The sequence below is a fragment of the Trichoderma citrinoviride genome (genome assembly GCF_003025115.1).
Source record: "Trichoderma citrinoviride strain TUCIM 6016 unplaced genomic scaffold BBK36scaffold_6, whole genome shotgun sequence".
NCBI lineage: Eukaryota > Fungi > Ascomycota > Sordariomycetes > Hypocreales > Hypocreaceae > Trichoderma > Trichoderma citrinoviride.
This window is the reverse complement of record NW_020194714.1, coordinates 452,265-479,676: the sequence shown is the minus strand read 5'-3', so window position 1 is coordinate 479,676 and position 27,412 is coordinate 452,265. Positions and strand designations below refer to the sequence as shown.

The 27,412-nt window shown below is 52.9% G+C and overlaps 13 protein-coding genes and 1 non-coding gene across 14 annotated transcripts; 6 read left to right on the top strand and 8 right to left on the bottom strand.

Moving 5' to 3' along the window:
- Nucleotides 1-396: 396 nt before the first annotated feature.
- On the top strand, nt 397-1,716 carry BBK36DRAFT_1158755 (hypothetical protein; the record flags this gene model as incomplete). Its single annotated transcript, XM_024894138.1, has 1 exon — nt 397-1,716. One exon carries the CDS (start codon nt 397-399, stop codon nt 1,714-1,716), a length of 1,320 nt encoding a protein of 439 aa, XP_024750118.1.
- A 1,852-nt stretch (nt 1,717-3,568) lies between these two features.
- Nucleotides 3,569-5,402, top strand: BBK36DRAFT_1168322 (hypothetical protein; the record flags this gene model as incomplete). Its single annotated transcript, XM_024895166.1, has 2 exons — nt 3,569-4,404; nt 4,469-5,402. 2 exons carry the CDS (start codon nt 3,569-3,571, stop codon nt 5,400-5,402), a joined length of 1,770 nt encoding a protein of 589 aa, XP_024750117.1.
- Nucleotides 5,403-5,601: 199 nt separating this feature from the next.
- Nucleotides 5,602-6,159, bottom strand: BBK36DRAFT_1088900 (hypothetical protein; the record flags this gene model as incomplete). Its single annotated transcript, XM_024888997.1, has 1 exon — nt 5,602-6,159. A coding segment is annotated over one exon (558 nt), but the record flags the coding sequence as incomplete, so codon positions are not given.
- Nucleotides 6,160-6,709: 550 nt separating this feature from the next.
- On the bottom strand, nt 6,710-6,818 carry BBK36DRAFT_t83. The gene has a single exon. It is a non-coding gene; the product is annotated as a tRNA-Pro (tRNA).
- A 233-nt stretch (nt 6,819-7,051) lies between these two features.
- BBK36DRAFT_1140566 (hypothetical protein) lies at nt 7,052-8,050 on the bottom strand (the record flags this gene model as incomplete). Its single annotated transcript, XM_024893391.1, has 4 exons — nt 7,052-7,072; nt 7,267-7,743; nt 7,789-7,894; nt 7,980-8,050. The coding sequence occupies 4 exons, from the start codon at nt 8,048-8,050 to the stop codon at nt 7,052-7,054; spliced, it is 675 nt and encodes a 224-aa protein (XP_024750115.1).
- Nucleotides 8,051-9,514: 1,464 nt separating this feature from the next.
- On the top strand, nt 9,515-10,987 carry BBK36DRAFT_160169 (G-protein coupled receptor protein). Its single transcript, XM_024897698.1, has 4 exons — nt 9,515-9,827; nt 9,900-10,101; nt 10,155-10,376; nt 10,435-10,987. Exons 1-4 carry the CDS (start codon nt 9,541-9,543, stop codon nt 10,963-10,965), a joined length of 1,242 nt encoding a protein of 413 aa, XP_024750114.1. The 5' UTR covers nt 9,515-9,540; the 3' UTR covers nt 10,966-10,987.
- A 348-nt stretch (nt 10,988-11,335) lies between these two features.
- BBK36DRAFT_1135174 (NAD(P)-binding protein) lies at nt 11,336-12,456 on the bottom strand (the record flags this gene model as incomplete). The annotated part of the gene is given in 4 exon segments (XM_024892548.1): nt 11,336-11,484; nt 11,498-11,500; nt 11,514-12,064; nt 12,195-12,456. 2 exon segments carry the CDS (start codon nt 12,454-12,456, stop codon nt 11,526-11,528), a joined length of 801 nt encoding a protein of 266 aa, XP_024750113.1. The 3' UTR covers nt 11,336-11,484; nt 11,498-11,500; nt 11,514-11,525.
- A 1,037-nt stretch (nt 12,457-13,493) lies between these two features.
- On the top strand, nt 13,494-15,856 carry BBK36DRAFT_1168318 (hypothetical protein; the record flags this gene model as incomplete). Its single annotated transcript, XM_024895165.1, has 3 exons — nt 13,494-13,518; nt 13,581-14,311; nt 14,366-15,856. The coding sequence occupies 3 exons, from the start codon at nt 13,494-13,496 to the stop codon at nt 15,854-15,856; spliced, it is 2,247 nt and encodes a 748-aa protein (XP_024750112.1).
- A 94-nt stretch (nt 15,857-15,950) lies between these two features.
- BBK36DRAFT_1168317 (hypothetical protein) lies at nt 15,951-16,715 on the bottom strand (the record flags this gene model as incomplete). Its single annotated transcript, XM_024895164.1, has 2 exons — nt 15,951-16,113; nt 16,177-16,715. 2 exons carry the CDS (start codon nt 16,713-16,715, stop codon nt 15,951-15,953), a joined length of 702 nt encoding a protein of 233 aa, XP_024750111.1.
- A 513-nt stretch (nt 16,716-17,228) lies between these two features.
- On the top strand, nt 17,229-17,993 carry BBK36DRAFT_1117184 (hypothetical protein; the record flags this gene model as incomplete). The annotated part of the gene is made up of 1 exon (XM_024890325.1): nt 17,229-17,993. A coding segment is annotated over one exon (765 nt), but the record flags the coding sequence as incomplete, so codon positions are not given.
- A 257-nt stretch (nt 17,994-18,250) lies between these two features.
- Nucleotides 18,251-18,931, bottom strand: BBK36DRAFT_1168316 (hypothetical protein; the record flags this gene model as incomplete). The annotated part of the gene is made up of 2 exons (XM_024895163.1): nt 18,251-18,467; nt 18,564-18,931. The coding sequence occupies 2 exons, from the start codon at nt 18,929-18,931 to the stop codon at nt 18,251-18,253; spliced, it is 585 nt and encodes a 194-aa protein (XP_024750109.1).
- A 4,063-nt stretch (nt 18,932-22,994) lies between these two features.
- Nucleotides 22,995-23,867, top strand: BBK36DRAFT_1198421 (hypothetical protein; the record flags this gene model as incomplete). The annotated part of the gene is made up of 2 exons (XM_024897035.1): nt 22,995-23,497; nt 23,696-23,867. Coding segments are annotated over 2 exons (675 nt in total), but the record flags the coding sequence as incomplete, so codon positions are not given.
- A 33-nt stretch (nt 23,868-23,900) lies between these two features.
- On the bottom strand, nt 23,901-25,221 carry BBK36DRAFT_1168315 (arsenical-resistance protein ACR3; the record flags this gene model as incomplete). The annotated part of the gene is made up of 4 exons (XM_024895162.1): nt 23,901-24,554; nt 24,616-24,702; nt 24,756-24,898; nt 24,954-25,221. The coding sequence occupies 4 exons, from the start codon at nt 25,219-25,221 to the stop codon at nt 23,901-23,903; spliced, it is 1,152 nt and encodes a 383-aa protein (XP_024750107.1).
- A 445-nt stretch (nt 25,222-25,666) lies between these two features.
- BBK36DRAFT_1198415 (hypothetical protein) lies at nt 25,667-27,112 on the bottom strand (the record flags this gene model as incomplete). Its single annotated transcript, XM_024897034.1, has 2 exons — nt 25,667-25,705; nt 25,925-27,112. The coding sequence occupies 2 exons, from the start codon at nt 27,110-27,112 to the stop codon at nt 25,667-25,669; spliced, it is 1,227 nt and encodes a 408-aa protein (XP_024750106.1).
- Nucleotides 27,113-27,412: the final 300 nt, after the last annotated feature.

Below are 27,412 nucleotides of genomic sequence, written 5' to 3'. Positions count from 1 at the left end.
CGGGAAAATTAGCCCAACAGGAAGTGCAGGGCGATCGAGTGTGCAGCTGTCAGACTCGAGCATCAGCCACGCGAAGCTCTCGCAGAGGGCCGGCCGCACAAACCGCTGCCAGCTGGCAACTCCTTCACCAGCTGCCACACGATTGTTTACAAAACAAGCTCTGCCAGCCGCGTGAACATTGATTCTTCCTTCTTCTTCACCATCTCACGGTCCTGGACGCGTCTGTTGGTTACATCACGACCAACATCTGCTTCCAGCCTTTGAGGCTCTACCCCAGAGATCGAACACAAAACGTGAGTGACGAACATCTTCCTCTTCAGAATCGCATACTAACCTGATGAAACAGCTCCAAGCACGCTCTCTCACTCGCTATCGCGGACCGGCACTGCAGACACCATGGTCTTGCTTGGTTCAATCCGCCGAAGCCGCAGCCTGGAGTCGCTTCGCAAGGACCTCTTCCATACGATCACCCATACCACTGAAGGAGTCTATTTCCCCCCTGGCTGCACCCTTCTCCAAAACAAGGAGACTGACAAAGAGGTCATGGCTGTGCTCTGTCCCCACGAGGAATTCAAGGCCTCGGATAAGGGCATCGCGCACCTGACCAAACTCTTTGTTCAGTGCAACAAATGGCTTCCAGTCCTTGAGAAGCGTGGTTTCAACATCTACTGGGCGGTCGTCGCTTTCACAACCTCACAGATGCAGGGAATCGACATGTCGCCCGAGATGGCCAAGGCGTTGGCCATGTCTCTCCTCAAGGCCAGACAGCTCTGGATTCTCCGCCAAGAGAACCCGGATGCTGCCAAGTCCAACGTCAAGACTCACCTAGCTGCTGGCATCCAGCGGCTCCTTGAATGTTTCGAAGAGCGTGCCAAGAAGCCGACTGGAGCGTGTGCTGACGACAAAGAGTGGAAGTTGACTGACAAGCAGATTAGAGATGCTTGCAAGGCGCGTATGGGTCCTGGAAAGCGCGTGTCAAAGGACAGGATTGCGCTCTCCTTCAAGTCGCCTCACCCGCTTGTTCCCATTGGACAACTCTCGAGCATTCCCCAGCTGGAGAACAGCCCTCTCAACCCCTTGGGCATGCTTGACAGCTCCGTGGAGAAGATTACACCGGCCGAAGCTGTGCAGGCGCTCCTCTCTCACCCGATCCGAGATCTCCTCCACGACGAGCTTCCTGTCAAACAGCAGTCTGCCAGCAAAAGAATGTCGCAGAGCGCCGTGCTGGGAAGAGTTGCCCGTGACGACGATGCCCAGAGCAACTCCAGCAAGTCGTCGAGTCTTATGAACCGTATGGCGCCATCTGTGCTTAAGACCAAATTCAAGTCTACCTGGATGAAGAGTCCCATGTATCGCAAGGACATGGGCCAGACCAGTACCGAGGCCGCCAGGCGAGCTCAAACCGCAGACGCCTTACCAACTCCCAAGCATGCGGGCAAGTCCAATGCCGAGGTCATCAAGCGAGCCCAAACCGCAGAGGCTTCGCCAACTCCCAAGGCCAAGGCCAATGCCAATGCCAGCGCCAACTCTTCGTCCACCAAGAAACGCTTCACGAGCGAGCTGCCTGGTCATACGGCCAAGAAGCAGGTGGTGGCCAAGGGAACTGCGCGATCCGTCTCGATGCCCGTCTCCCACCCGTCTTTGCTCGCTCCGACTCAAGCGGCTCAAGCCTCTCGCTCTGTTTCTCTGCAGGTGAAGAAAGGCTCGAAGAAGTAGCTGTGACGGATTTGAACGTGATTCGAAGATTGATTGAATGAATGTGTTTCTGACGACTGATTCGAGTGATGGCTGTGAGTATCGATTTTCGAGTACTGGGTTTACTATGTCACGTGGTAGGATGGGAGGGCTGGCATTTACTGAATCGATACAACCCGGGCTTCATGGATACGGAATAACGGAACTGTGTATGAGTAGTATATATAACCCACGAGTTCAAGTATTATTGCAATCTTTGACTTGTTTCGAGTCATGGTGTGTGAGGAAGTGATGTTGGGCTCGTGTCACGGTCTACCCTATAGTTGTAAATTTCCGATCGCTCCAAAGAGATTACGAGGAGAATACGGCGGAGAGAGAACAAACAGACATCATGTTATGCGAACGCATAGGCCAGCTCGACAGAAGAAGTCATGGTATAGCTCATCTTTATCTTATGGCGAGGCATAATAAGCTGCTAAGGGGTCTGCAATGTCGTGATTCGCCAAGGCGTTGCCATGACATGAGACTTTAACGGATACTAGGTAGGTATATAGGGGTATGTGAGAGGGTTATGTACTGTATCTTGGCAACCTTGGCAAGGTGGCAGTGCTCAGCCTGAGGAGGAGATGACTTATATCTTTGGACCCTGCGTATGATCCCTTTTATTGCGGCCTGTGCGAAAACAAAGGTAGGAGAGAAGACCGAAATACCATCTGTGTGTAAGCACAGCTTGTAATTACTTATTTTTGATCATCCTGCCCCGGGCGTAACGCGTTAAGGAACATTGTCCGTTCTAAGCGCTCGGATATCGCCGCGGCATCCGTCTCTGCCCAGCCTCCAATAGTGCAACTCTAGCGCTGTGCTTGGCTGCTGCTGCTTCCAAGGCTTCCAAGGCTCTCAAAACTCTTGGGTCTCACTTGTCTTGCGTCTAAATACATACTTGCTTGCAGTCTGGACAGATTTTCCGGAGAAGTACATTCCTCCCAATGTCCTGGCGGTTGATCGTTGGCTCGTCACTAACGACGGCAGACGGCACAACGGCACACGAACCACCCAGACCAGACATTATAGCACCAGCAAAATCCCGTTGAGAAAAGCTGGCAATCTTAAAAGCTGCTGCATGTCTCGGATAAGCGGCAAGGCGCCGTGACGTAAGTGGGCGCATTTCCCTGGCGATGATCTTGTTGGCGAGAAAAGACAAGACAAAGAGGAGAAAATTGGAGTCGTTCTAGATCTTGGCTTGCAGCAGTTCGCATACACATTGCGTTCAGGTGACAAAGGCGATGCGCAAGGCGTTTTTTCTGCCCTCTATTATCTGACAGTACATGTAGGTACTATCTGACTCACCCAGATTGGGTAGGTCGCTGGATGAAAATGCCACCTATAAGGGCTGTCTCCTGTCATGTTTTCATGGGTTTCCCTTCTTCTGGCCCTTGCACGAATCCCGTTTCCGGTGACAACTTATTACTGTAAGTTGGGCGGCTTTTCTTGCGTTGGGAATGCTGGATAATTTGCTTTGCTGCTGACGCTGGCTCTCACCTCACCCGGCTTAGCCCTGGTTTAAATTCTGCTGTTAGATTTGATCCCATCCCTGCTGGTCTCTCGTTGGAGGCCTTTTTGCCGTTGACTGATCGGCTCGCTTCAATCTCCGCATACCCTTACTCCGACCCTTTGGTCGAGGTAAGGTAGTTCTTGTTCCCTGGCCCCAGACCCTGTCAAAGAGCGCAGCCCTACGAGTACAAAACCATCGCGACCCCTCACAACGTCATTCTGCCCTTTTCGTGAGGCTGAACCCGGGGCCATCAAAAGTCTTGGCAGCCTTGCTCATCACGCCCTTATCTGAGTCGATATTTTGTTGTTTATTCTGCTCACCATGCCGGGAAACATCACGACTCATCACGACGACACCACGCCCGAGTCGAGCGACGGTGATCGGCATGAAGAGAACCACGACGACCGCGAAGTCCACGAGGAGCAGCACAATGGTGAAGCGGAACACGGAAATGGTGATGAGAAGCACAAGAAACCACCAGGCGGTTTTGATAGGACTCCCCTCCCCGACGCTCCCCAGGGATACACTGTTCGCTTCGTCTTCCACTCCGCGACCAACATTCCCGTAGCGGATTTCCACACCGGCTCGTCAGACCCTTTCTTGATTGCGACGCTCAAGGGAACGCAGCCGAAGCGCCACAAGGAAGATCCCGACCTCAAGTACAGGACGCGCACCGTCCACCGAACCACCGAGCCGGTGTGGGACGAGGAATGGGTGGTGGCCAATGTCCCCCCCAGCGGCTTCACTCTGAAATGTAGAATGTACGACGAGGACGTTGCCGACAGGGACGACAGGCTGGGCAACGTGACCATCAACGTGGGCTCCCTCACCGACGACTGGCCGGGGATTCCTCCTCCGGGCCAGGAGTTCGAGGCCAAGAAGCGCGTCATGAGCAAGCGCGCCTTCATCCTCAAGGGCATCGCCAGTGCCGTCATTCACGGGACCCATATTGCGCCGCGACTGCGCATCAGCATGCAGATCCTGGGCAAATCAGATCCTCCGTATGCGCAAATGTGCACGATAGCTCCGACGAGGTGGATCAAGCATAACAGTCCCATGATTGGGCGTTTGATCGGGGCAAAGGTGAATGCGAATGAGTCTGACGATGAGAAGAGCCATGACGGGAATGATGATGCTCCCAAATCTACGAAATACGAGTACGTTAATGCAGCGTCCCCTTCGTGTAACTGATTAGCTTGGTCACTAACAAACGGGCAATAGCTTCCAAGCCAACGAGATACAGCTCCAAGGCCCGGTCCCGGCCATCCTTTACCATCGCTATGTCGAGTTCAGGCCCGTCATTGGCTCCCTCTTCTCGTCTACCGGCATCCGGGGAACCATCCTGAACAAGGCCCTGCACAAGCAGCACCACCGCATCTACAACTACAGCAGCACCACGGAATATGGCAAGTTTGAACCGTGCTCTAAGCAAGCTTCGCTTCAGTTTCTTAAATTGGCACACTTCGACGAGGGCGGCCGCATCTTCACATACGTACTCACACTGGACGGACTGCTTCGCTTCACGGAGACGGGCAAGGAGTTTGGCATCGACTTCCTGAGCAAGCACACCATGCACGCAGATGCGGAGAAGTACATTGCTTGCTCGGGAGAGTTCTTCATCCGAAGGCTGCAGCGCCCGGATTCCAACGACAGCCCCGAGCCGCACGAGAAGACGCACCCGTCCGAGCCCATCCCCGGCGGCCCGCCAAACCAGCCGCCGCCCCCGAACCCTGCATTTTACCAGCTCTTCATTGACAATGAGTCCGGGACGTATCGCCCGGACAAGTCCGTCTTGCCAGATCTCAAGAGGTTCTTGCAAAAGAACTTTCCCGGCTTGGGCATCGTCACCATGTGCTGCGGAGACGAGCGCCTGGAAAAGCTCAAGGAAGAGCAGCGAGCCATCAAGAAGAGCGAGGGCAGACTGGTGCAGGTCGTCATGAACAGCAGCACCTCGAGCTTCAGCTCGGTGGAGAGCGAGCTCGACGAGCGCACCGAGAGCTGGGAGGCCGGCAGGAAGAGCAAGAAGGAGGCGGCGCACTCGGCGCTGAGGAACCCCGACTCGGAGCATCTCAAGGAGGTTGTGGACGTGATGATGCCGTATCGCGAGAAGAAGGCGGAGGGGGCGGCAGAAGGGGGCGGCAGAAGGGGGCGGTAAGCAATGAAGAAGAAGAAGAATTGCGCGGGAATCTCTCTATGACTTTTATGGATACGATATGATACCACTCTTTTTTCCCTTCGCGTCGGTGTTGTTGCCGTCGTCGTGGTCGTTTGCGTTTATAGTTGGGAATGTAATGTTTGGATCCAGCGATATCTCGAGCTGAAAACCTCGTTCAAGCACATCTCCGTGAAGACAATCACATCCTCGCCCTGACCGACACCCACGTACTCGCGCACTGCGCCAGCTCAATCCCATTCCCATCCCTGACCTCGCACTTTATCCTCGTCTTCCGGCCCTCGACGCTGTCCACCCACGCATTCACCAGCACCGTCTGGTTGATGGGTCCCGGCTTCAGGAACTTAATCTCCAGCCCGGCAGTGACGCTCGCAGTCCCAAAGACCTCGCCTGTCTTGCCCAGCGCGGAATTAATCTCGTGAAGAACCCCCATCGCCTCATCCACCATCGTCATGATCATCCCGCCATGCAGCACGCCTTCGTACCCAGACAGGCCTTCCCCCAGGGCGAACAGAGAGCTCACGTGCATGATGGGCCGGTCGGCGTCCTGCAGGTGCGCTTCGTCCTCTGTGTGGAAGAAGCAGAGCATGTGCTGCAGGCCGCGCGGGCCGGCGAGCGTCGCGCCGACGAGCTGGTCGTGGGCGGGGCTCTTGGGGTTGAAGCACTGCGGGATGAAGGGCACCGTGTTGGGCGTCTGGATGAGGCATGCGCACCAGGGGATGGAGAGGAAGTGGGAGACGCAGGAGGAGTAGAGGCGGGGGGGCGTGTTGGGCGGGATGAGGCCGAGAGGGGGGCTGAGGACGCGGTTGAGGGGCGTGAGGGAGAGGCCGGAGGAGGCTGTTGTTTCGTGTGGCTGAGGCATTTCGCTGGTGTAGGGTTGGGGAGAAGAGCTGCGGGTGGTTTATGAGGGGGGGGATTGGGGGCGGAATGTGTCTGGAGGTGTAGATGATGGCTGGTGATGCCGCTGTTTGGTGTTTTGAGAGAAGATGCGCCCAGATCAGGGACCTGGTTCCCAATTGGGGATGCCGAGGACTTTGTCCACTTTTACCCGAGATTGCTGGTACAGTATGAGGCGAGCTTGAAGAGACACTGAGTGACGACGCCAGGGTTGGACAGAGATGCAACGTGCGAGCAGTCGAAACGTAGACGCCATCAGCAGCCACAGATCGACGACGCTGGGATATCCCGTCTGTCTGTTTACTTTGCATACCAGAATCGAAGAAAAGCAGATATTATCTGCACCAAAAACAAAAAAAGAGCCAGATGCTGGCTGACGCCGGCAAAAGATGGGGCTTCACCGGGATTCGAACCCGGGGCCTCCTGCAAAGGCGATTCTGAAGAATCGGGGACTTCAGGTGTTTTCCCGAAGCAGGAATCATACCACTAGACCATGAAGCCGGATGATTGTTTGGTGTTGGTTGGCGATGAGGCGATTGGTGTAGAGGTTAAAAATGATTCAGCATTGGTCACTGTGCGGAAACCAGGAGGAGTCGCCACGGTTGCTGTTGAACTTGGTAAGTCGATCTGACATTCACTCCTGATGGGCATCTGCATGGCTGGAACTCGTTGGTCATCCTGGGATTCCCAGCAATGAGATGCACAATAGCATCGGAAATCATCTTCTGGCGCTTTTACATGGTCCAAGCTCGTTGCTTGTTTCTGGTTAAGCAAACCCGTGTCTATATTCCAAATGTGTAATTGTCCTGCTCGATGATGTATCAGGTAAGGTAAGGTAGGTAAGGTAGGTAAGTGGCTGATATGGGTGATGGAGGTCAAACAGTCAAGGCGCAAGTCACGGTAACCTTATAACTCAACAACCTCCCAGGCTGAATCTCACAATACCTACCACCAGCAAGGCCGCGGCCACAGTCGCGAGCAAACCGCCCATCTTGGCGCTCGTCGTAGCGGCATTCTCAAACGTCTCCCATCCCCCGCAGCCTCCCTTCCTCTGCTCCCTGTTGCCCAGGCTGTTGATGGCAAAGCTTCCAATTGGACGCGATGCCGACATGCACAAGCCCTCGTCGGGCGTCCCGCAGTCGGTCATGGACCACGGCGTAGCGTCTCCATCGTCGTCATCATCATCATCGCCCGGCCGGATCTGCTGGCAATCGGCAAGCGTATATTGGTAGAAGATCCACGGACTGGACTGCGGGCCCAAGGGATCTTGGCTATCGAGCTGGGCGGAACCCATCTTTACCCAGGTCCAAGTGTAGTTTGCCTCTGGGTCGTATAGCTCTTGGTTTTGAATCAACCAGGAAACGCCCCCGGGACGTTTATCCGTGTCGCTCTTGCTTTGTAGGCGTTGGAAGCCTGTGCTCCTGTTCTGGGAGAAGATGTCGCTCATGTTGAAGCACGTGTATTATTGTACCGGTAGTGACTCGGTGGTGAGGGTTATGGCTTTGCTGATGTCGTAGGAGCTGCAGGCATCGCCCTGGCTGGCTGGGAAGAACGCAAAGGTAAGGTTCGCGTCATGTCTGCGACATGGAGTACAAGCATGGCATTAGCAAACAGATGCCCACCGAGGAAGAGAGAATACCTGATCCTCTGGCGTCGTCTTACCCAGTGACGCCGGCCAAAACTTGGTGCAGGGCTGCGAATAGGAGGAGAAGTAGGGATCTCATGTTTTTCATGTCGTTTGATAACCAATTCGAATGGTTCGGGAACTTGGGGAGGAGGAGGAGTTATGTATGCGTCGCAATGCGGCAAATCCTTCTCTTATTCTTCCACCTCGGATGTGGTCAGTGCGATGAGGGAAAGGCGCACTGACGCCATGAATCGACGAAAAACATCAAGCCCAACAATTTGGACAGTCAAGACTTGAACCAAGGATGTCCAACGACACACTTCGCACTACTACTTACATACTTAGGTGGGTACAGTAGTTACAGCCCCTTTGCATGCGGAACAACACAAGATACTGCAGCCAGAGATATTGGAACACCAAAGTACATAAGGCAGCTTGACTCACCAGAACACTCAACGTCCAGCATATAGCGGCTGACCCATACGATCTGCTTCTGTAGACGTTCTTTTCATTGTCACCTCTCCCTGTTCTATCATTTAATATTGTGCTTCGTGGTCCTCGGCTTCGAGAGCAGATCGAACACATATATAATCAGCATATCTACGCCAATTCTCAGCAAAGCTGCCAAGGAGAGTCAAGCAAGTTAAATACAGGTATGGTGTAAAAGAGAAGAGGCTGATTTCCCTTTGGCACTTGAACAATTGCTCTTGAAAGCCTCTCCCTATAGCAGTCACTGAGTTTGTAAGAGATATGGTGAGCAGTTCCTTCCTCAGGTCCTTAAGGATATTAGCGGTTGTATAAGACGTCCCTACTATAATTGATCATTGCCCAGTTTCTCTATGCTTACAGCAAAGGCAAGAAAAACAAGCTGTTGCCAAGAATATCAGGCTCACGGAGACGTTTATACCGCGGCTATTGATGGTCTTAGCTCGGTAACTCGCCACCCCCTGAGAAGAAGCAGCATTAGAGGGAAAAGGAGCAAGAATATTACTCGTATGGCAGCAATACAGAAGAGAGCTTGATATCTCGTTGGAGCAGGATGCATTTAGGGTGTTTTTCGTGATGGTCAGCACAAAGGGTGCTGCATGTAGGGCAGCTGAATACCTTCCACAGCGCCACGTGGGCTATCGAGCTTTGGTTCAGCACACTGAGAGATATACTCATGATGTTACGAGACAATGATAGCTATAGTCTGATAGAGACTAAAGGATTATGTAGAAACATTAAAATAGAGGCCATATTCTTGACAGCAGTGAGTGTATATCTGCTATACTTTACTAAAAGACGCTGGACACGAGTCCTCACTTTCGACTCGCCGACACCACCTGCCACTCGGACTGGGCAGCTGCCATCCCCATGACCTCCTTCCACTGCAGGATTAAGAAATCCATGACAATTGGTCTGTTTTCCCCTGAGAAATCAGGCCATGTTTTTCCGAGCAAATGCCCAATTCGCCCCGAAATCTCCCCTGGTTACCACTGCTTCTCTGCACCCGCATCTTACCAGTCACACAGCTCTACCTGCATCAGCATCTAGACCCAAAAGCAATCTTTTTCGTTACATGCTATGAACTAGAGCAGTTGATACTCGTCCACGATGCATCCTCCTGCTAATGACACCAGCGGCTCGGATCTGGAGCCGCGCCAGATCGAGGTCCTCATCACCATCGAGCGAACTGGCGCGGGCCTCTCGATGGTGGCCATCATCTTCACTCTTCTGACCTTTGCCCTCTTTAAGAAGCTTCGGACTACTCCTAATATCTTCATTGTTCTGGCGTCCATCGCCAACGCCGGCGCAAGCATCGCGTCCATGATCGGCTACGATGGCCTCGATCAGGGCGAACGGTCTACTCTCTGCCAGGGACAAGGCTTCATCTTCGAGTGGTACATTCTCCGCTTTGGCGTCGTGTTTCTCGTAACCTTTCAGCGAAGCAAATCTAACCACTTGGTGCTCAGGTTCATGCAATCCGACCCCTGGTGGTCATTTGCCATGGCATTCAATGTCTACCTTGTCTTCTTCCACAACGCCAACCCTGTCAGTTTCCGAAAGCGCATCTGGGTATACTGCCTCATCTGTTTCGGTGGCCCTCTGGTGCCTGCCATCGCCCTAGTCTCGATCCGAGATGATGCAAAGGGTCCCGTCTTTGGTAACGCCTCGGTACGACTCGCACTCCCAGACTCTGAGCGCTTGCCATGCTAACAAGTCGCCAGCTTTGGTGCTGGGTCGACTCGAACTGGAGCCTGGTTCGCCTCTATGCGTACTACATCCCCATCTGGATCTGCATTTTTGGATCCATCATCATCTATGTCGCCGTAGGATATCGGGTGTTCCACCAGAGAAACCGTCTTCGCAACTTTGCCATTGCCATCCCGCCCAGAAACAAACGGGCCAACTCTGGCGCAGCCAGTGATGCCGGTGATTCTGCCGTCGAGGTAAGCTCTTGTCGGACTGCTTCTACAGACGTTTGGAACATACTGACACATTGCGCAGAGCCTCACGAGGAGACATGATTATTATGGCACTGCGACCACTGAAGTCCAAGTCACTTCTGGCACTCCCGAGAACGATGATGACCTGGCTCTCCCCATGGCACCCCCTGCTATCTATTCTCACAGCCCCTATTTGCACAATCCTGCCGCCGGCGCCTATGGCCAAACGTGGACGACAACCCAGGCAGGACCTTATTATGCTGCGGATCCGGAGAGACTGCCTCGGCGCCCTCATGCAACCGCTTCTGCTCAGCGATTCAACATGGTATCTGCCGTCGTTTCGTGGCTGAAGAATGTCAAGTCGAGTGCTTCCTCGAAGCTGAAGCGACTGGATCCCGTCAAGATGGCCTATCTCCGTACAAGCTTCATCTTCGGATTCGCCATCTTGATCACCTGGATTCCAAGCTCCGTTAATCGCCTTTACAGCCTCACTTCTCAAGGCCGCGTCAATTTCCAGCTCAGCGTTGCCAGCGGCTGCGTGTTGCCGTTGCAGGGAGTTTGGAACGCCCTCATCTACTTCACCACGAGCTAGAGCACCGTCCGTGAAGAGGTGAAGGCTTTCAAAGACAGAGTTTGGCCCATCTGGCCTCTCCGGCGCCAGGGCTATCGTAACACCGTGCGCATGGATGGCACCATGGACACTGGAAGCTTCAGGGAGCGCCATACGCTTGAGTTGCCTTCGCTGGCACGACTTAAGCCTTCGCGAGCCGACGAAGACGACGATCTCGAGCATTCGGACCACTTCAGCGGAAGACGCTCGATTTAGCTTGGGACCAAGGACTCGCGTCTTCTGATGATGTTCCTTTCAAACGGTGAGGTATCGAGGGAACTTCCTCTCAGAAGGCGAAGCAAGACTGGCGTACATGTGTCGGTTGATCTATCACATCTCAACGGCATCGGAATGGAAATGGCATGGATGTTTATTTCGGCGATGGAATCACTCCCTCCACTCAATCTTCCAAAACTTGACAGCTCCATAATAGGTACTGAAACCAGCAGTTAGGTATGTAGTCATGTGGGCTTAATATTATAATACGGTTACGGGTTTTTACGGGAGTCTCCAAGCTCTTACAGTATTTCTGTTGCTCGCAGCTATGCGTACTTGGAATAAATATCTTCACCCTCGGCGGTATCGACACCCTCGCGGACCACAGCATCAACAGCTTCGTCGATTTCCTTGTCGCCCTGTAGCAGATCTAACCATCCGCTCTTGACTCCCTCGGCAGCAAGGAGCGCATCGGCAACGTGCGCTACCGTGACCCTGGAGATGCTGCCCTGGACGTTTTTGGTCTTGCCCAGCGTCACCCTTTCCTTTGGCTCGTCCGTCAACCTGCCGGGCCGGAGGTCAATGCCCACGAGGGTCGAGCTCTTCTTGGAGACTTCGTAGAATACCTCGTCGGCGGCGAGCTTGGCCTTGTAGTAGGTGGCCAGCGGGCCGAGGTTGACGGAGTTGTGGTACTCCTCCCACTCGGTAGCGGACCACCAGGGGGCTGCCTTGCGGCGGGAGCCGTTGTAGGAGATGAGGAGGAAGCGCGTGACGGAGGGCCTGGCCGCGGCTGCGTTGATGAAGTGGATTGCGGCGTCGCGGTCGATGCGGAATGTTCCCTCAGTCCCGTATTTGCCGCCGGCGCCTTTATGACGGTGCTTATGCGTCAGAGGCCTAGATACTGCGGATGCTTACAGGGAAAAGGGGAGGCAAAGGATGGGAGGGAGTGAGAATAAATAGGTTGCGTGATGATGTTACTGTTGTTGTGTGCTTACCGGCGCTCCATGCAATGTAGTCTGGGTTGACCTCGTCGAGGATGCTGGCGGCCTTGTCCTGGCTGTCGACGTCTTCGATGCTGCGGACGAGGACGCTGAGGCGGCCGGGGAGGCCGGCGCCGAGCCGCTCGACGGCGGGGACCTGGTCTTGCTTGCGGATGATGCTGGTGACGGCCCAGGAGCGCTTGAGGAGCAGGGGGGTGAGGAGCTGGGCGATTTTGCCGTGGCCGCCGAGGATGAGGACGTTGTGTGGTGAGGCCATGATTGATGAGCTATGGATGGGGTTATATGGGAAGATGCAGTTAATGGAAGGGGGTGAATTGATTTGTCTGAGTGGCTTATAGGACCTGGAGCTGAAAATGTCTACGCGAAGTTATGTCAAGCTTGAATGGAGGATATCTGCAGGTATTAGTACTGCGAATGGAGAGCTCGGATAGCTTCAGGGAGGTTGTCCGAATGGGATCACGCAAGGGAGGGGGATGACGACATGTTGGAGGGGGCGGGGCATGACGAAGAGAACGGGGATGCTGTTAAAGCCGGCAGTTCATGGAAGAGATGATGGAAGGATCTGACATATGCCGGGGATAAACTAGTGGTGGACTGATTCATTCATTGCCGGGTTGGGAAAATAGAGTTACTATGTTGAAGAGGGTGAGGTGAGTTTTGTTTGGCTTGCAACGGGATGTTGGTGTTATCCTGCATATAGTACCTCGGTAGAGACGCAGAATGCCGAGCTATGATGAAGTTGGGGATAGAGAACGGCTATCTAGGTATTATTCAGCTGCATGAGATATATGATCGGTGTTAATGCTATTGAAGCGTCATAATCGGTGATACCGATGAACCCTTTTTTATGGCGAACAAGACGAAGTTGAGGATATAGAAGCCATCTTCATGAATTACGACAATATTGGAACTTGGTAGACATGGACACCAGGCCGTGCTCTGTCTTATGTCAGCAAGCCGCCTCTGATCTCAGCGGCATTCTGACAAGGGGGAGCAGCTTCGATCGGCGCCATCCCGCGTTTGAGCTTGTTTTTCGCCTTGGCTTGTGTGACGAGGCTTCGTCTCATCTCACGACATAAGCCGCATCTGATGCTGCCCTCGCCGTTATAAACAGCCTTGCTTCGCCTTCTCTCATTTTTCTGTCTCTCTTTCAATTGGGGAGACTACCTGCTTGGTCTTTTAGTGCTTGTGGACGCGGCTTCATCAAGGCTTCAGCTGCCCCTCATTCAGCTCACTCTAAAAGCTTCCTTTCCTTACATGAGCGTCAGCTTTTACAAGGGCCTCACTCGCATCATGTCCAAATCCGTTTGCATCGTCGGTTAGTCACATGTTTTACCCAAAGTATCCTCAACTCATCAAACACCTCCTAACAGCTTCCAGGCGCTGGACCTTCTGGTCTCGTTGCGGCCAAGACGCTCCTCCACAACGCACCAAAGGGGCGCTTCAAAGTCAGCATCTTCGACAGCCAGGCCGCCATCGGAGGGCTCTGGCCGACCTCAAAAGCCGACTCGGGGCGTCTCGTGCATCCGTTGATGATTGCGAACCAGAGCAGGCACACGGTGCAGTTTAGCGACTTGGCCTGGGAGGACGATGCGCCGCAGTTTCCGCGTGCGTGGCAGGTTGGCCAGTATCTGGAGCAGTATCGCAGCCGATATCTCACTGGCCACCCGGATTTTGAGCTTCAGCTGAAGAGTCGCGTGGCTAAAGCTGAGAAGAAAAAGGATGGCACCGAAGGCTGGAAGGTCCAGATCCAGAATGAGCACGGCGAAGAGGCGCGGGATTTTGATTACTTGATCATCGCCTCTGGGTACTTTGGCAAGCCCATCATTCCCGAATGCTTCAAAAATGCAAAGACTTCGGTTCCCATCATTCACAGCAGCCAATACCGCGACTTGAAGGGACTCTTGGGGGAGGGCAGGTCAAAGGGAGGCAAGATTCTCATCGTGGGAGGCCAAATGTCGGGCGTGGAGATTGCCGGCACAATCGCAAGCCATCTGTCGTCTGCCATAAACTCTCCGGAAGAGTCAGAGATTGCTGGAATCGACAAGTACTCTATCTACAATGTGATACAGCGGCCTATATGGGTGTTTCCCCTCTTTACAAACCCAGAGGTGAGATGGCAGTCCTTCCGTTACCCTGTCGACCGAGATGCTGACACCGTCTAGGCCACGTTTGCAGCAGCTCCATTTGCCCCCTTGGACTTGGGCTCTTATAACATCAACAATCGACCCAGGCCACTGGAGAACACGCAGGGCCATATCAGCGAAGAGCACGCCAACATGGTGCACACCATCTTCGAATCATCACTCGGTGACCAGGAGCAGTTCTCTCCACTACTAATGCCGAACGAACAGGAGAGAAACCAGCCAGCATATCTAGCTGTTAGCGATTTCTACATGGACTTTGTGAGATCGGGCATGATTACTTTGTCCTCGGGCAAAGTCGTCTCTCTGGTGGATGACCTCGTAACTCTGGATGACCATGGCGCTCAGATTGACGACATTGCCGCCGTGGTGCTTGCTACTGGCTACGATCCCTCGCCCTGCGTCGATTGCCTGCCGAAGGAGGTTCTCGCTACGCTCCAACACTCTCCCCAGCATTACAACCAAGCGCTCGCGTTGGCCTTTCACGGCACCCATCATCCCGAGGTCCCCAATCTCGGTTTCGTAGGCTTCTACCGATCACCGTACTGGGGAGTCATGCAGATGCACGCTCGATTCCTTACTGATCTGTGGAGTGGTCAAACCGGCGAGAAACTGGAGGCCCTGCAGCGGAAGCTTCAAGCTGATGACTCCATCCAACGAACACTCAAGTTGCGAGACGATCCAAGGCTTTCTCAGTTCCCCATGGGAGACTACATGTACCTGATGCAGGAATTCTCCGAAGCACTCTCCATACCGATGCACGAGTCCATCATGCCAAAGACGCCGACAACCTCTCGAAATAACCTCCCTCTCGATCCGCTTACGCCTTCTCGGTACCCCTCTCCGAGCGATAGCCCCGAAGCAAAAGAGGAAGCCGAAAAATCTTTGAAGCAGGTCCGCGATATTACCGTCGAATGCCTCACGACGCCCCGATTTGTTGCACGAGGTGTTTTCAGAAGCCTTCTCGGAACATGGCGCCTCGAACGAGACCTCACCAGTCGTCTTCCCTCTCATCCCAGCGGAAAGTTTGTCGGTACTGCTCAGTTTCTGCTCCGCAATCGAACCTCGGAAGGCCTGCAGTGCGCCTCCGATCCCAACAGCGTCGATACTGGTAATGACAATGGCGGCGGAGAGGATCTGGAATATCTGTACATTGAAGACGGCGAGTTCCAGACGACTTCTGGCTTTGGCTTCAAGGCAACTCGACGGTACATTTGGCGCTACGATTCCACGAAGGATGTTATAAGCGTATGGTTCGCCAAGCCGGACGATCAAAAACGCGCAGATTACCTCTTTCACGAAATCGAATTCGAGGCGCCACCATCAGATCACAAGCAACGTGAAAAGGAAGGCTGGAAGGCCAAGGCTGGACATCTTTGCATCGACGACTACTACAACGTCAAGTACAACTTCTCTTTCAAGGCTGTGAATCTGGCGACTTGGAGTATAGAATACACTGTCAATGGACCGAAGAAGGATTATACCATCCATGGCACCTATGAGCGGATATGAAAGCCCTTCGATAGTGCGGCAGGATATACAGGATAAGAGCATTGATACAAATGAACTTTTACCCCATCACTTTGAAGCTATCTGCAATGACAGTTCACGGTACAGAAAGCAAGTTCAACATCAGAGTCATCTCCGTCATGGCATGCTCAGCGCTTCGCAGGGCCTTGGATCCTTCGTGAATGTGTGTTCCGACTTGTCTATATTTTGCAAAAGCGCACAAGTACTTGTCCAGAAACTGAAGGCGGCCTCTACTTGTTCTGCAGCATCTTAGTATCAGCCACTGGAGGGCTTTGTGAGTGCATCTCCGAGGATGGACTCACCGTACGGCGGCATCGCCCAGGTCCAACGTTATACAGAGTCTCTCAATAAGCAGACGCGATACAGGACGCACGTTACGATATGTAGAGCAGTGTTTCTCGAAGCGATTTCTCAAATCCCGCCAAAGGTGGTCATCTTTCTTATAAGTGTCATAGGCATCCTGAACTTTGGAGGGCCATGGATTTCGCCACTTGCGTCTATAGGTGTGTTCACTTAGGGCTGCATTCCGGGACCGAAGGTCTGAAAGGAGGCATTGGAGGACTAGTATGTTTGTTCTCAAAAGATGCGCTTTGTTCACGGCGCGGAGAATGAGATCCTTTGTTGGCTGGCTCAAGGTATTTGGAAATGTCCATGCAATGAGACTATCGCCGACACCGTCGTCGTCTTCGCTTTGAGTGGATTCGTCTTCTCTGGGTAGGAAGATTACATGAATGCAGGATTTCTTCTTTGAATGTGATGGAGAAGCATGCACAGAAAGGGAGGCAAATACGGATGCGTTTCGGACGGCTGTCCATGCGGGGAGATGGACCTGAGACGGCATTGTGAGCGAGATGGATTGCTTATGGGTCGAAGATGGGGATAGATTGGATGAGAGTTTGGAAGATGGGGTCGGACTCACGGATTTAGTATTGCTGAAGGACTTGCTGAAAGGATGATTGAATCAACGATTGAACAGACGCGATGTCTATCCTAGTGTTTTTGTATAAGTGTTTGTTGAGATTGAACAGCCCTTACGTGTTTGATACATTCAAAGGCATGAGGAGGGTGTTCACGATGTGTTCTGTTAATAGACCAGCGATACAATTACTTCGCGTTCTATGGATCTTCTTCCCCCCTTCGTTTGTAGTGAGTGATATTGTGCTGGCTATCCATGAGCTTTCTTTGTTCTTTTGATGGCGTTTGCAGCATGAAACATCAACCCAGTCATCCACTTACACAAAGAAAACACCACTTCTAGTGAATGTCGTGACGGACAAAGAAGAGGTCGAGCACTGTGGCTATAAAAGCTTCCACTATGAGCGCGCGTGAAGAGCAATTCTACAAGGTTTGAAACAATATCTTGCGGAGAGTCATGGCCGTGGCGATAGACTCCGACGTATCTCTTCACTTACACCTTCGGGGAGTATTGCACAATGCCACCAAAGCACCCGTCACTTCAAACGTGCTGGCCAGACCTCACATCGAAAGCAAGACAGAACGCGAATGTGTTCTCATACGGCAACGGATCCTCTCTTACCTCGACATTGGAGACTTGAACCGCGCCATTCGTGCCTCGCCGCTGTTGTTCCAGGCTTTCAAGGCTGAGCGCAAACAGCTGCTGCTCAGCACCCTGTTCAACACGCTTGGTACGACGATTCTGGAGGCCTTTGCTGTTCATCGAGTGAGCAGCATTGATTTCATCGCATCGCGTTCCAAGAATAATGATGCTTTATTCTTGCGAGCTCTCGAAGAACATAGACAGAAGCAGAGTCTGCTGTTCGAGCTATGCACTTTCTTGTCGGAAGATGATCTTGTTCAGATGGCCACCTTTCACAGAAAAGTTGTTTGGCCGCATGCCCAGCGCATCGTGTCTCTGGAAGCAGGCTACTGCGAAGCACATGATGTCTTTTATGAAGAGATAATGGCTTTCGTCCGGCTCTCGTTCTATCTCGATGTACTTCATGCGGCCCTGGGTCTACTGCAAGGACAGTCCTCCGACTTGATGCCAGTGATCGCGGGCTGCGGTACCTTGGGCGGTGCCTTGAGCGGCGAGATACGGATGGATGAAAGGGCTTCTCCAATATCTTTGCGGCATAACACAATAACGCTTCTCCAGTGACGTTGACATCACCAGCAGAGCTATGCCCAGGAACGCTTGAAATCGTTTGGGGCTGGGGCCTTGTCTTTATGTAGAGCATCTGCCGTACCAGAAATGGCCCTCGGCAAAGGCAGGACTTGTTGTTTAAAGTAGCATGAGAAGAGTAGGATGGTGGAGGGTGTATGGTACAATTTCTGGTATTAAATATTACATACATGTATATACCTTACTCATAAGTCATAACACCGGCGACCCAGCGCCGTCTCGAACAGCAGCAGCTATCCCGACAAGAGCGTGTAGATCCAGCTACACAAAAGCACAAGCATAGCCAAGAGCACCCAACGCAGCTCAATGGTAAACTTGGTCTCCAGCCACCTCTGCCACGCCTTCATGCCCCGTCGGCGGTTGGGACAGGTCGGCGTGCCGTAGATGATGCAGCCCAGTCCGGGCCGTGATTCGCATTCAATGTGTTCCCTCCGACGTTTCATGAGTAGCCTGCTCAGATTCACATCAGCATTCATCTATATATATATATATATATATATATATATAACACCAGACTTGGATGCGATATGAAGGTGCATCACTTACGCCACGCTGCCTCTGCAAAAGCGCAAATCCGTGCCCAAGTCGCAGCGCTTGTTGTTCGGACACTCGAGATGCAGGCGCCGCCGCTCCACCAGCCACTCCACCTTGAGGTTGATGCCCGTGTCGACGAAGCTGTGGAAATACCGGTTTGTGTATTTCAGGGAGAGGGCATCGGGGTACATGAGCAGATTGGCGATTTGCAGATGGATTTCCGTGGGGAGAGAAAGGAGGGAAGCTCGCGGCTCGTGTGTGTTTGCCGGTTCCGGTTCCGTTTGCGGGATGATGATGCCGCGGCTGGTATCGGGATGTTTTGAGGGGGTGGAGGGGAGGGCGGGAGAGGGCAGCGATGGCGAGGGGGGTTTTATCGACATGTTGACTGCTATCTCCGCTGCCTCAAGAAGAGATAATCAAGAAGATGGAGATGGGTAAGAAGAATATACGTTGAGACTGAATGTTGTTTACTCCAATGTGGTTGCATGGCTGCATTTGTTTATAAACTAAATGGCTGCCTCCGTCGTTATTGGAGTGCCTGGTCTAAAAGCAAAAGCCAAGCCACAGAGACCAAGGCCTGGACACACACATCAAGAGTGCATCGTACCTGAGATGGTGGTCCAAGTCCTTCCAGGCCCCCAAATACGAGCCGGGCCAGGTGACAAGCCCTCCGAAACAACGGCCACGCTGATCTGTTTACGCGCGTATGCAGGATTACACACGAAACACCTGCTCAACCCTCGAACAAGGCAGCACGATTGTTCAATGTCCTACGGCACTGGATCCGTTCGGGTGGGCTGAGATATGAGACTTTATTGGACGCTTTTGCTGCATTTGACAGCTGAGACCTGGGATGGATTTGGTCCACTGTGTGGCCGCTAGGACAAGGCAGCGATCGAGGGCTTTTGCGGGTGCCTGGTGATCCCTGCGACATGGCTGTGAGATGCCGTCAGATGCGATTCGATCATCGGGTTATTACATGGTTCCAGTCTGGGGGAAACGTGGCTTGATCTTGACACACGTAAGGCCTCTTTTAGACCATGGCACATGGATGTGATTATCCATATTGGGCGGAAAGAGACCTCAGTAACATGAAGCTTGATAGAGGAGGGGGAGCTTTGCGCTGCCGGGAGCACTTACAAACATGAATGCGGCTGAGCATCCAACGCCACCCACGGCGGGACATTGTCGTTTGCTATGGCTATTTCCGCAAGCAATACGAAGTAGTCATTCATGCAAGGGCACGATATTGGCATCCAGACAAGGTGCTAAAAAAAGCACATCTCGGACCCCGGACGATTATCATCAGTACAGACCAGCTCGCGTTCATCTACGCGATTCGCCCACTCGACTTTGTGTAAGAGAAGCGAGCTCTCCTCCGTTTATCTTTGCACACCCGGCGGTTTGCTGCAGCGACTTGCTTTAGCTAATGCCGCCGCTGCTATTTGGGCTGTGCCCATTGAGAAGAATGCGAGGTCATAATCTGCTGCGTGATGGTAGTAGAGACTGGCCATACCAGGCATTCGAATCGCAGACCGTGCTTCATCGTCTCCTCAACAAAATCCCATTCGCGAGTTTGGATCCTTCCACCTCTGAAGGCTTGAACCTACCAGCCTCAGCTCTCATCACATCACATGTATATCCGTAGACGCACGGCAGAGTAACACTAGAGTAGAGACTGGGATTTGCGTGGCCCAGACAAGCCACTGATTGTTCTTCATATCTCTTACATCAGCCGCGTTCATGCCCAAGAAACTCGAAATACAAGACAGGAGGAGGAAGATTGCTGTAACGATCGTGAACACTCGTATAGCTCCGGCGTGATCCCCTTCCAGTAGTTCGTTTGTCTGCCTCACGTAGCCGCCGGTGTCTTCATGTTACCGATCTCTTGATTTCTGACTCAAAGCTGGCGCAAGTAATTTTTCTTGTATGTGATTTCAAGATTGTTCTGCGCTGAACTTACCGGTCCAGTAAGTCGCAGAGTATCCGACGATATGACCTGCGCGGATCGCTAGAACAGTCCTCCTGGTACCCTCACAGAGCAGCCTCAGCTTCGAGAGCTCTCCTTCAAGACCATGTACATCATGAGCACGCATTTAAGGCTTGCTTCTTTGCTTACGAATCAATATTTGAGGAATAATACTTTCCGTGCAACCTAATTTGTGTTTTCGGATTGATGAGGCAGCGCCGGGCTCGACTTGACTGACGGGTTGAAGCTCTCGCAAACGATTACACGAGCCAACGGCTCTACGTTAACTGCCTGTGGTTGCCGTTTCTCACTATCACTAGCTGTACCTGTGACCAATGCCATGTCTCTCTTTGCTTGGTCTAACAAATATGACGTTCATTTTTCAGGAATTTCTTCGAAGCGTTGAAGTGTCGCCATCCTGGCGGATTTACACGCGGAAAGCCCCTCGGACGACCATCTCCTTCTCATCTTGGGTGATAATATCATTGACCTCGGATCAAAGCTCGAACACTACGACAACACTAGGAAGCAAATCAAAGATGTTTCGCGGCGCAAAGAACGGCTGTAATGCCATGACCTCCTTGGACTCTCAGGAACATGCCTTCGTTGACGACTGGAGCTCCCGCATGATGGAATCCAGACATGGCTTTCCTCTAAAATCGATACCCAGCCGCATCGTTCCAAATCAAGCATTACCAGAGACTTTGTTCGCTGGTGAGCGGAACGTTGCTGCTAGAGGACATTCTTCCTTGCTGCTTGAAGGAGCCGATATCACTTCGCGTCTATGCTACCCAGCAACGCCCGGCCCCCTTAGGAGCCGCCAGTATTGCGTTGCGGTAGAGTATGTAGCTCCCCCAGGCCAGTATAGGTGCCAACAGCTCTCAATGCGGAACCTGGCCCGATGCATGGGCCGGTTTCCGAGAAGCGAAGGCACTGATCATGACACGTTTCCCTAAATTCCCCAGAGGAAGTGTCCAGTTCATCGTCAAATGGGTGGTAACTCATCACAACCTTCTGCACTGATGTCAATTTTTGCTTCTGGCGGTTGTGGGATCGCATCGCTTCGGATTCAGCATGCCGCATCTCAAATAACCAAAGTACCAAAAAATATAAGTGATTGTAAGCATAACAGCAGTGCGGTGACTTGTAAAGGAGGAGCACATCCAAACGTAGGATTACGGCGATAGCTTATGGTGATGAGCTCCAACAAGGGAGCAATGCGGTACATGCTAAAGGTGAACTTGGAACTCGGCCGAGTGTTTCAACCCGGATGTACGATGTAATCTCGAATCCGGGGAAAGGCTGATCGGGATTTCATGCACCGCTATGTTCTCCAATGCGTCTTTTGGCTAAATTGCCATCATCACGCAGTGTTCGTCTTCAATACTACTACAATGGATTCTAGAGTGCCTGTATAATCCGGGTTTACGCAATTCACGGCTCCGCAGATATAACCTTTGTGGCGAGAGCGGCAGGTGAGAAAACAATTACAATTTCATGCATGCAAGGCATCCGTCCATATACCAAGCGAATCAGGCTTTGCTTCAGGAGGCATGGTATGCCAACACACCGACTTTTAGGCTTCATCCCCACGCCATCTCTTCCGATTAGAGATTTACTGGCCCTCAGTAGATGTTGTTTGCACGGCTAGCGGATGTTGTTGTATGCAGGGAGGTTCGTCCTTTTTTCCCACAAACAGCCGGTCGAATAAAAGAAGACTTGCATCTGGACGGCTGAGAGAGAGAGAGAGAGAGAGAGAGAGAGACATTCGGTGATATGCAGGGGTTTCTCTATGTAGTTTAGTAGTAGCAATCCATGGGCTCGTCATATCGCCCCGGTTGTTGCTGAATGTGTAAGAAAAACTGCCTGGCGAGTTCATCGCACCATAAGGCTGAGCAGGCAAACTACATGTATTCATCTCTGCCGAGGCTTCAGAGTATAGACAACTCTCACAACTCATTCAGCTACAATGAATCATCCCGCAATGCGGCCTTTCAATGACATCAGACCTCCAAACGGCCCGGCATGTCACTGCTCACAGTCGACGGCATTGCGCGGCTCTTCCGTCTCCCGTCTCTCCTCTCCAATTCCTCGACAGGCGGAGTACCTTGATTACAGCTGCAACACTCAATGCAGGGCATGTAGTATCCAAGGTTGCCTTGTGGAGTCTTTTGGAGCGCCACTTTCGATGTGAGATGATTGGACCGCTCGGAAAGTTGACGAGCTAAATCTCGCCCTTGCGCCAACGGGTGACTCCCGTAGACTCACTCAGCTTAGGTACTGGAACTTGCGATCTTGTCTTTCACCATCTCACGATCTCTTCATTCCTGGACGTTGCGTGCCACCGGGATCTCATCTCTTTCAGCTCGAGAATCTGGGCAAAACGCGCGTTTCTATCTGGAAAATGCCTCGTAAAGTATGGTTTCCAGTCCTCGCTCGCTGCGCTCTCACGTTAACGCCACCCCCAGTTCATCACTCAACAGGTCAAAGACCAGAATCGCGAAAGTCAGCGCCGATCAAGAGCACGGCGCCTCGAACTCATCAACGACCTCAAGAACCAGGTGCAAGACTACCAGCGGCGAGGTGCATCCGCCTCTCTAGAGATGCAGAGGCTCGCCCAAGCAGTGACTCACGAGAACCAGCGATTACGAAGCCTTCTGAGCGAGCGTGGTGTTTCCCAGGAGGAGATTCAGCAGTACTTGTCGTCCTCTCCGGCCGCCCTGCTCAAGACACCAGATGTCTTGTACTCGCATGAACCGGCCTCTTTCAGGTGCGAGGCTTGCGGCAGCGCGTCCGTCTTTCGAGAAGCCCTACCGGCTGTTACGATAGAGAAACGAGCGGACAGTTGTGCAAGCTCTCCGCAGACGGCTCCCGGGGCTCCTGGGTCTATGGCCTCGTCTTGCACATCGCCAGAGACGACTTACAATGGAAGTTCGACGGCTGCTGACGCAGCAGCATCCAATTTACCGTCAGTATCGTCAACTATGGTCGGCGATACCAATCTTGAAGGCACTCAACCAGAATCGAAACCGCCATCTGGTCAACCTCGGCAAAGTCACCGACCTCAGTGCGGCACATCCCGCTTGAATGCAAGCGACTCTCAAAACAGCGACAACCCGGATCCTCATCTCACAACATCTCTTTCGGGTCCAACTCACACACGCAAGGGCATCAGCCCTACCGATGACATGGAGACATCCTGCGATACCGCGGCATCGATCCTCGTGGACCTCCATCACCACGTCGACCCTCAGCGAGCCCGCGCTGCCCTCGGCTGCAAAGGATCGAGCAGCTGCACGGTCAGCAACATTAAGATCTTTCAGCTCCTGGACAATTTCCCAGAGTGACGAGTTAACTATGCTTGACTACCTTACGTTACACTATTTCCAACCCCGTCTACCGGCAACCCAACGAAGCGCATACACCAAGCCCAGCAAAACAGGCACTTCGATCAGGGGCCCAACAGTGGATGCTAATGCCTCGTCGCTGTCTGGACCAAACGTCGCAATGGCCACCGCAATAGCCAGCTCAAAGTTGTTGCTCGCCGCCGTGAAGCTTTGCGTGACGAGAAACTGATACTCGAACCCAAGCATCCGACAAATGCCCACGGTGGTGAAGAAGACAATGGCAAAATACACAACAAGCGGAGCGGCAACACGAACAACCGACACAATCTGATGTACCACTTGGTGGCCTTGCTCGGCGAACAAGACCAGAATGGTGTACAGCAGCCCGATGAGAGACCATGGCGAAACGAAACGGATAAAGACGCGCTCATACCAGGCCGGGCCAGCCACGAAGCGGAGGGAGAACCTCGTCAGTATGGCTGCGCCAAGGGGGATGCCTAGAAACGCTGCGACGCTCGTTGCGACAACGGAGTATGATATCGAGACGACGTCGTCTTCATCGCTGATGACGCGAAGGAAGAAGATGGCGAGCGGTGCGAAGAGGACCATTTGCAGGATGGAGTTGACTGCGACGAGGATGGCGCAGTAGTCGTTGTTGCCGCCGGCGAGGGCGTTCCAGATGAGGACCTAGATCGCACATGTCAGCATTCATCTCTATCCAGCCATTCATTGGGGAATCAAGGCATACCATGGCGATGCATCTGCCGAGGCCCACGAGGATGAGGCCGTTTCGAAGATGGCTCTTGTCAGGAAGAAATGCCCACGAAAGCCCGAGCTGAGAAAGTGGTCAGTGGCCGGAGCAGAAGCAACGGAGAAACGGATGCTAACCATTAAGAAGGGGGCAATAATCCAGTTGACAATGACGCTGAAGCCAATCTGCTTCCAAAGCGCCCTCTTCGATAGGAGTAGGTGCAGGGACTCGTACTGGACCTTGCACAAGATGGGATACATCATGACCAAAAGTCCAACGGCTGTATAATCATCAGCAAGGCAAGCCATAATACTGAACGAAACTCGGTAACTTGCCTATGGGAACAGATACCCCGACAAACGTCCCCTTTGCCAACGCGGGCGACATGGACGGGACAAAGTTGCCGAGGATGATGCCCACGGCCATGGCGAGGAATATCCAGACTGCCAGGAAGCGATCCAATAAGCCTAGGGATGCAAAGGCAGATAATCTTCCTGTGTCTTGTGCATCTTTGCGGGTGCTCTGCTGGGCTTCTGGTTCGATCGATGACTTCTCGTTGCCCAATCCTGGGTCTGGAGGTGGTGTTGCTTTAAAGTCGGACATGGTCTGTTGTGGGCGTGATCGAACGCTGGAGAAGACAAAACGTGAAAACGACAAACGGAATGGGTTTGAGAAACAACACAGAGAAACAAAAGCAGATGGACTATCTTGTCAGCAGAATGATGAATGTTATAGAAGTGAACCACTCACTTGCTGGGATTTGGCAGCAAATCGAGGCATTGAGCAAGAACGGGGCCATTGTCGAGCTTGGCCAATCAGATGCAGGGCATGACACACTCCCGCCTCCTTCGACCACTACCCTGAAAACTCAACGACTGACTTGTCACCGGAGTTTATATTCAACAGTGAACAGATATCGCATGCCATTGAAGATGCCGTTTGTAGAGACACAGGGTCTATCAAGGTATTGAAAGCTGCATTACCCACTGCGTTAATTACCAAACAAAAGGAGAGGACGCTTTTAATCGATGAGTATTAGGCATATCGCCTAGACAAAAGGAACACGGTAGAAAATAAGCAACGTACACTATATGAAGAAGTAGAAGAAACTTCCCGTCATCAAGCTCACCAAAGACGACCAACCCCAAGCAACGGCTCCAGCCCAATTGGCACCGTCAGACCCCGACCCTGACCCCGACCCTGACCCTGGACCAGATGCGCTTCCCTTGCCAGTGATGTTTGCCGGAACATTCAACACTCCAGTGCTATTCGCAACGTCCTTGAACTCGATCCCTCCCACCCAAACCTTGGCAATATCCCGCGTGTTCGAAATGTTTGCTAGCGGGTTGCTGTTAAGCAGAACCAGATCAGCCCGCATGCCGGGCGCGATCTTGCCCCTGTCTGTCAGCTTGTGGTGTTGAGCTGCGAGCTCAGTTGCCGCACGCAGGGCTTCCACCGTCGTCAAACCTGCCTCGACGAGATTCTCCAGCTCAAAGTGCAAAGTGAGGCCAAACGGCACAGAAATGTTGGCATTGATGGTTCCAACGGCATCTGTGCCTGCCAAGATCGGGATCCCAGCAGCATGAATGGCCTTGACGTTCTCGTAGACATTCTCGTAACTGTCCGGACCACCAATCTTATGACCAAGAAACTGTAACAGGACAGGGTTCGAAAACGCATATCTCGCAATATTCATAGTGGGAGTGCTCCAGGTATGAGGGGACTTCCGAACGGTCATAACATTCGAAGCGTTGATGCGGCCGTTTGTAGGAATATGCTGGATCCCGTCCGTGCCAGAAACGGCTGCCTGTGCCCAGGCATCGAGATCAGCAGCATGCGTCATCGACTGCTTGCCAAGGTTGTGAACGGCCTCGACGAGCGAGTTCTGCAGCGCCTGGCTTGGCCCGTTGGCCTCGGCGGTGATTTTGTAAAAGTCGGAGCCGTTGCCAAAGGTGTACGACACGACCTCGGTGGCATTCGCGTCTGGGTAGATGAGATATGGCGCGGTGAGGTTGAACGTGCGCGAGTGTTGGCTGCCGGGGCCCGTGGCGGGGATGCCGGCCGAGAGGAAGGATGCCACGCCCTCGAGGTTGCGGAGGGGTGCGCACTGGGTGTAGTTCCGGCAGGACATGACCACGGCGGTGGTCACGCCGTATGAAGTCAGGGTTTCGAGGCCGGCGATGTCGGAGACGTGGACGTGGCTGTCGATGAGGCCGGGGATTAGGACGCCGCCGTGGCCATCGACTGTGGTTTCGATGCCGCTGGTGTCGTTGCTAATGTGTGAGCCGTCGATGATGATGGTTTGTAGGGGAGTGAGCTTGGTGCCGTCGAAGACGTGGACGTTCTTGATGGCTGTTTTTGTACGTGGACTGGGCTGTTGTCTGCGGGCCATGGCGTTGGGGCCTGGGGCTCGCTCTTGGAGGAGGTGCTCTACGCAGGCGAGGGTGCCGTGTGAGAGGGCTGAGGCGAGTGTAAGGAGCTGTACTGGCTTCATTATAAACAAAAGAAGAGAAAGAAGAATGTTTCACACAGGGGAAGGCAGATTGGGCTTGTAGGGAGCGTCTGGAAGTGTATTGTAATGCTTCCATGTGTTGAGGCTGTCCTGATGTGAATGTAGATACTGCCGAGAGGGGAAACTTGGACTTATATATCCAGCAGCTCCCATTTCAGCGTCACGTCAGTCAATCTACCATCAGTCTATCTTTATCATGTTACAGCTATCACGCCAATATTCGTACACTAGGCTCGAGAGAGCAGCATGCCGGGCTCTTCAACCTTCAAGGGCTGATGTATT

Bases quoted from the DNA above. Each gene is read 5' to 3' on its own strand.
- BBK36DRAFT_160169 (XM_024897698.1), top strand. From the start codon at position 9,541: ATGCATCCTCCTGCTAATGACACCAGCGGCTCGGATCTGGAGCCGCGC. The intron at 9,828-9,899 runs GTACATTCTCCG...CTTGGTGCTCAG, and splicing joins CAAGGCTTCATCTTCGAGTG to GTTCATGCAATCCGACCCCT. The intron at 10,102-10,154 runs GTACGACTCGCA...ACAAGTCGCCAG, and splicing joins CCGTCTTTGGTAACGCCTCG to CTTTGGTGCTGGGTCGACTC.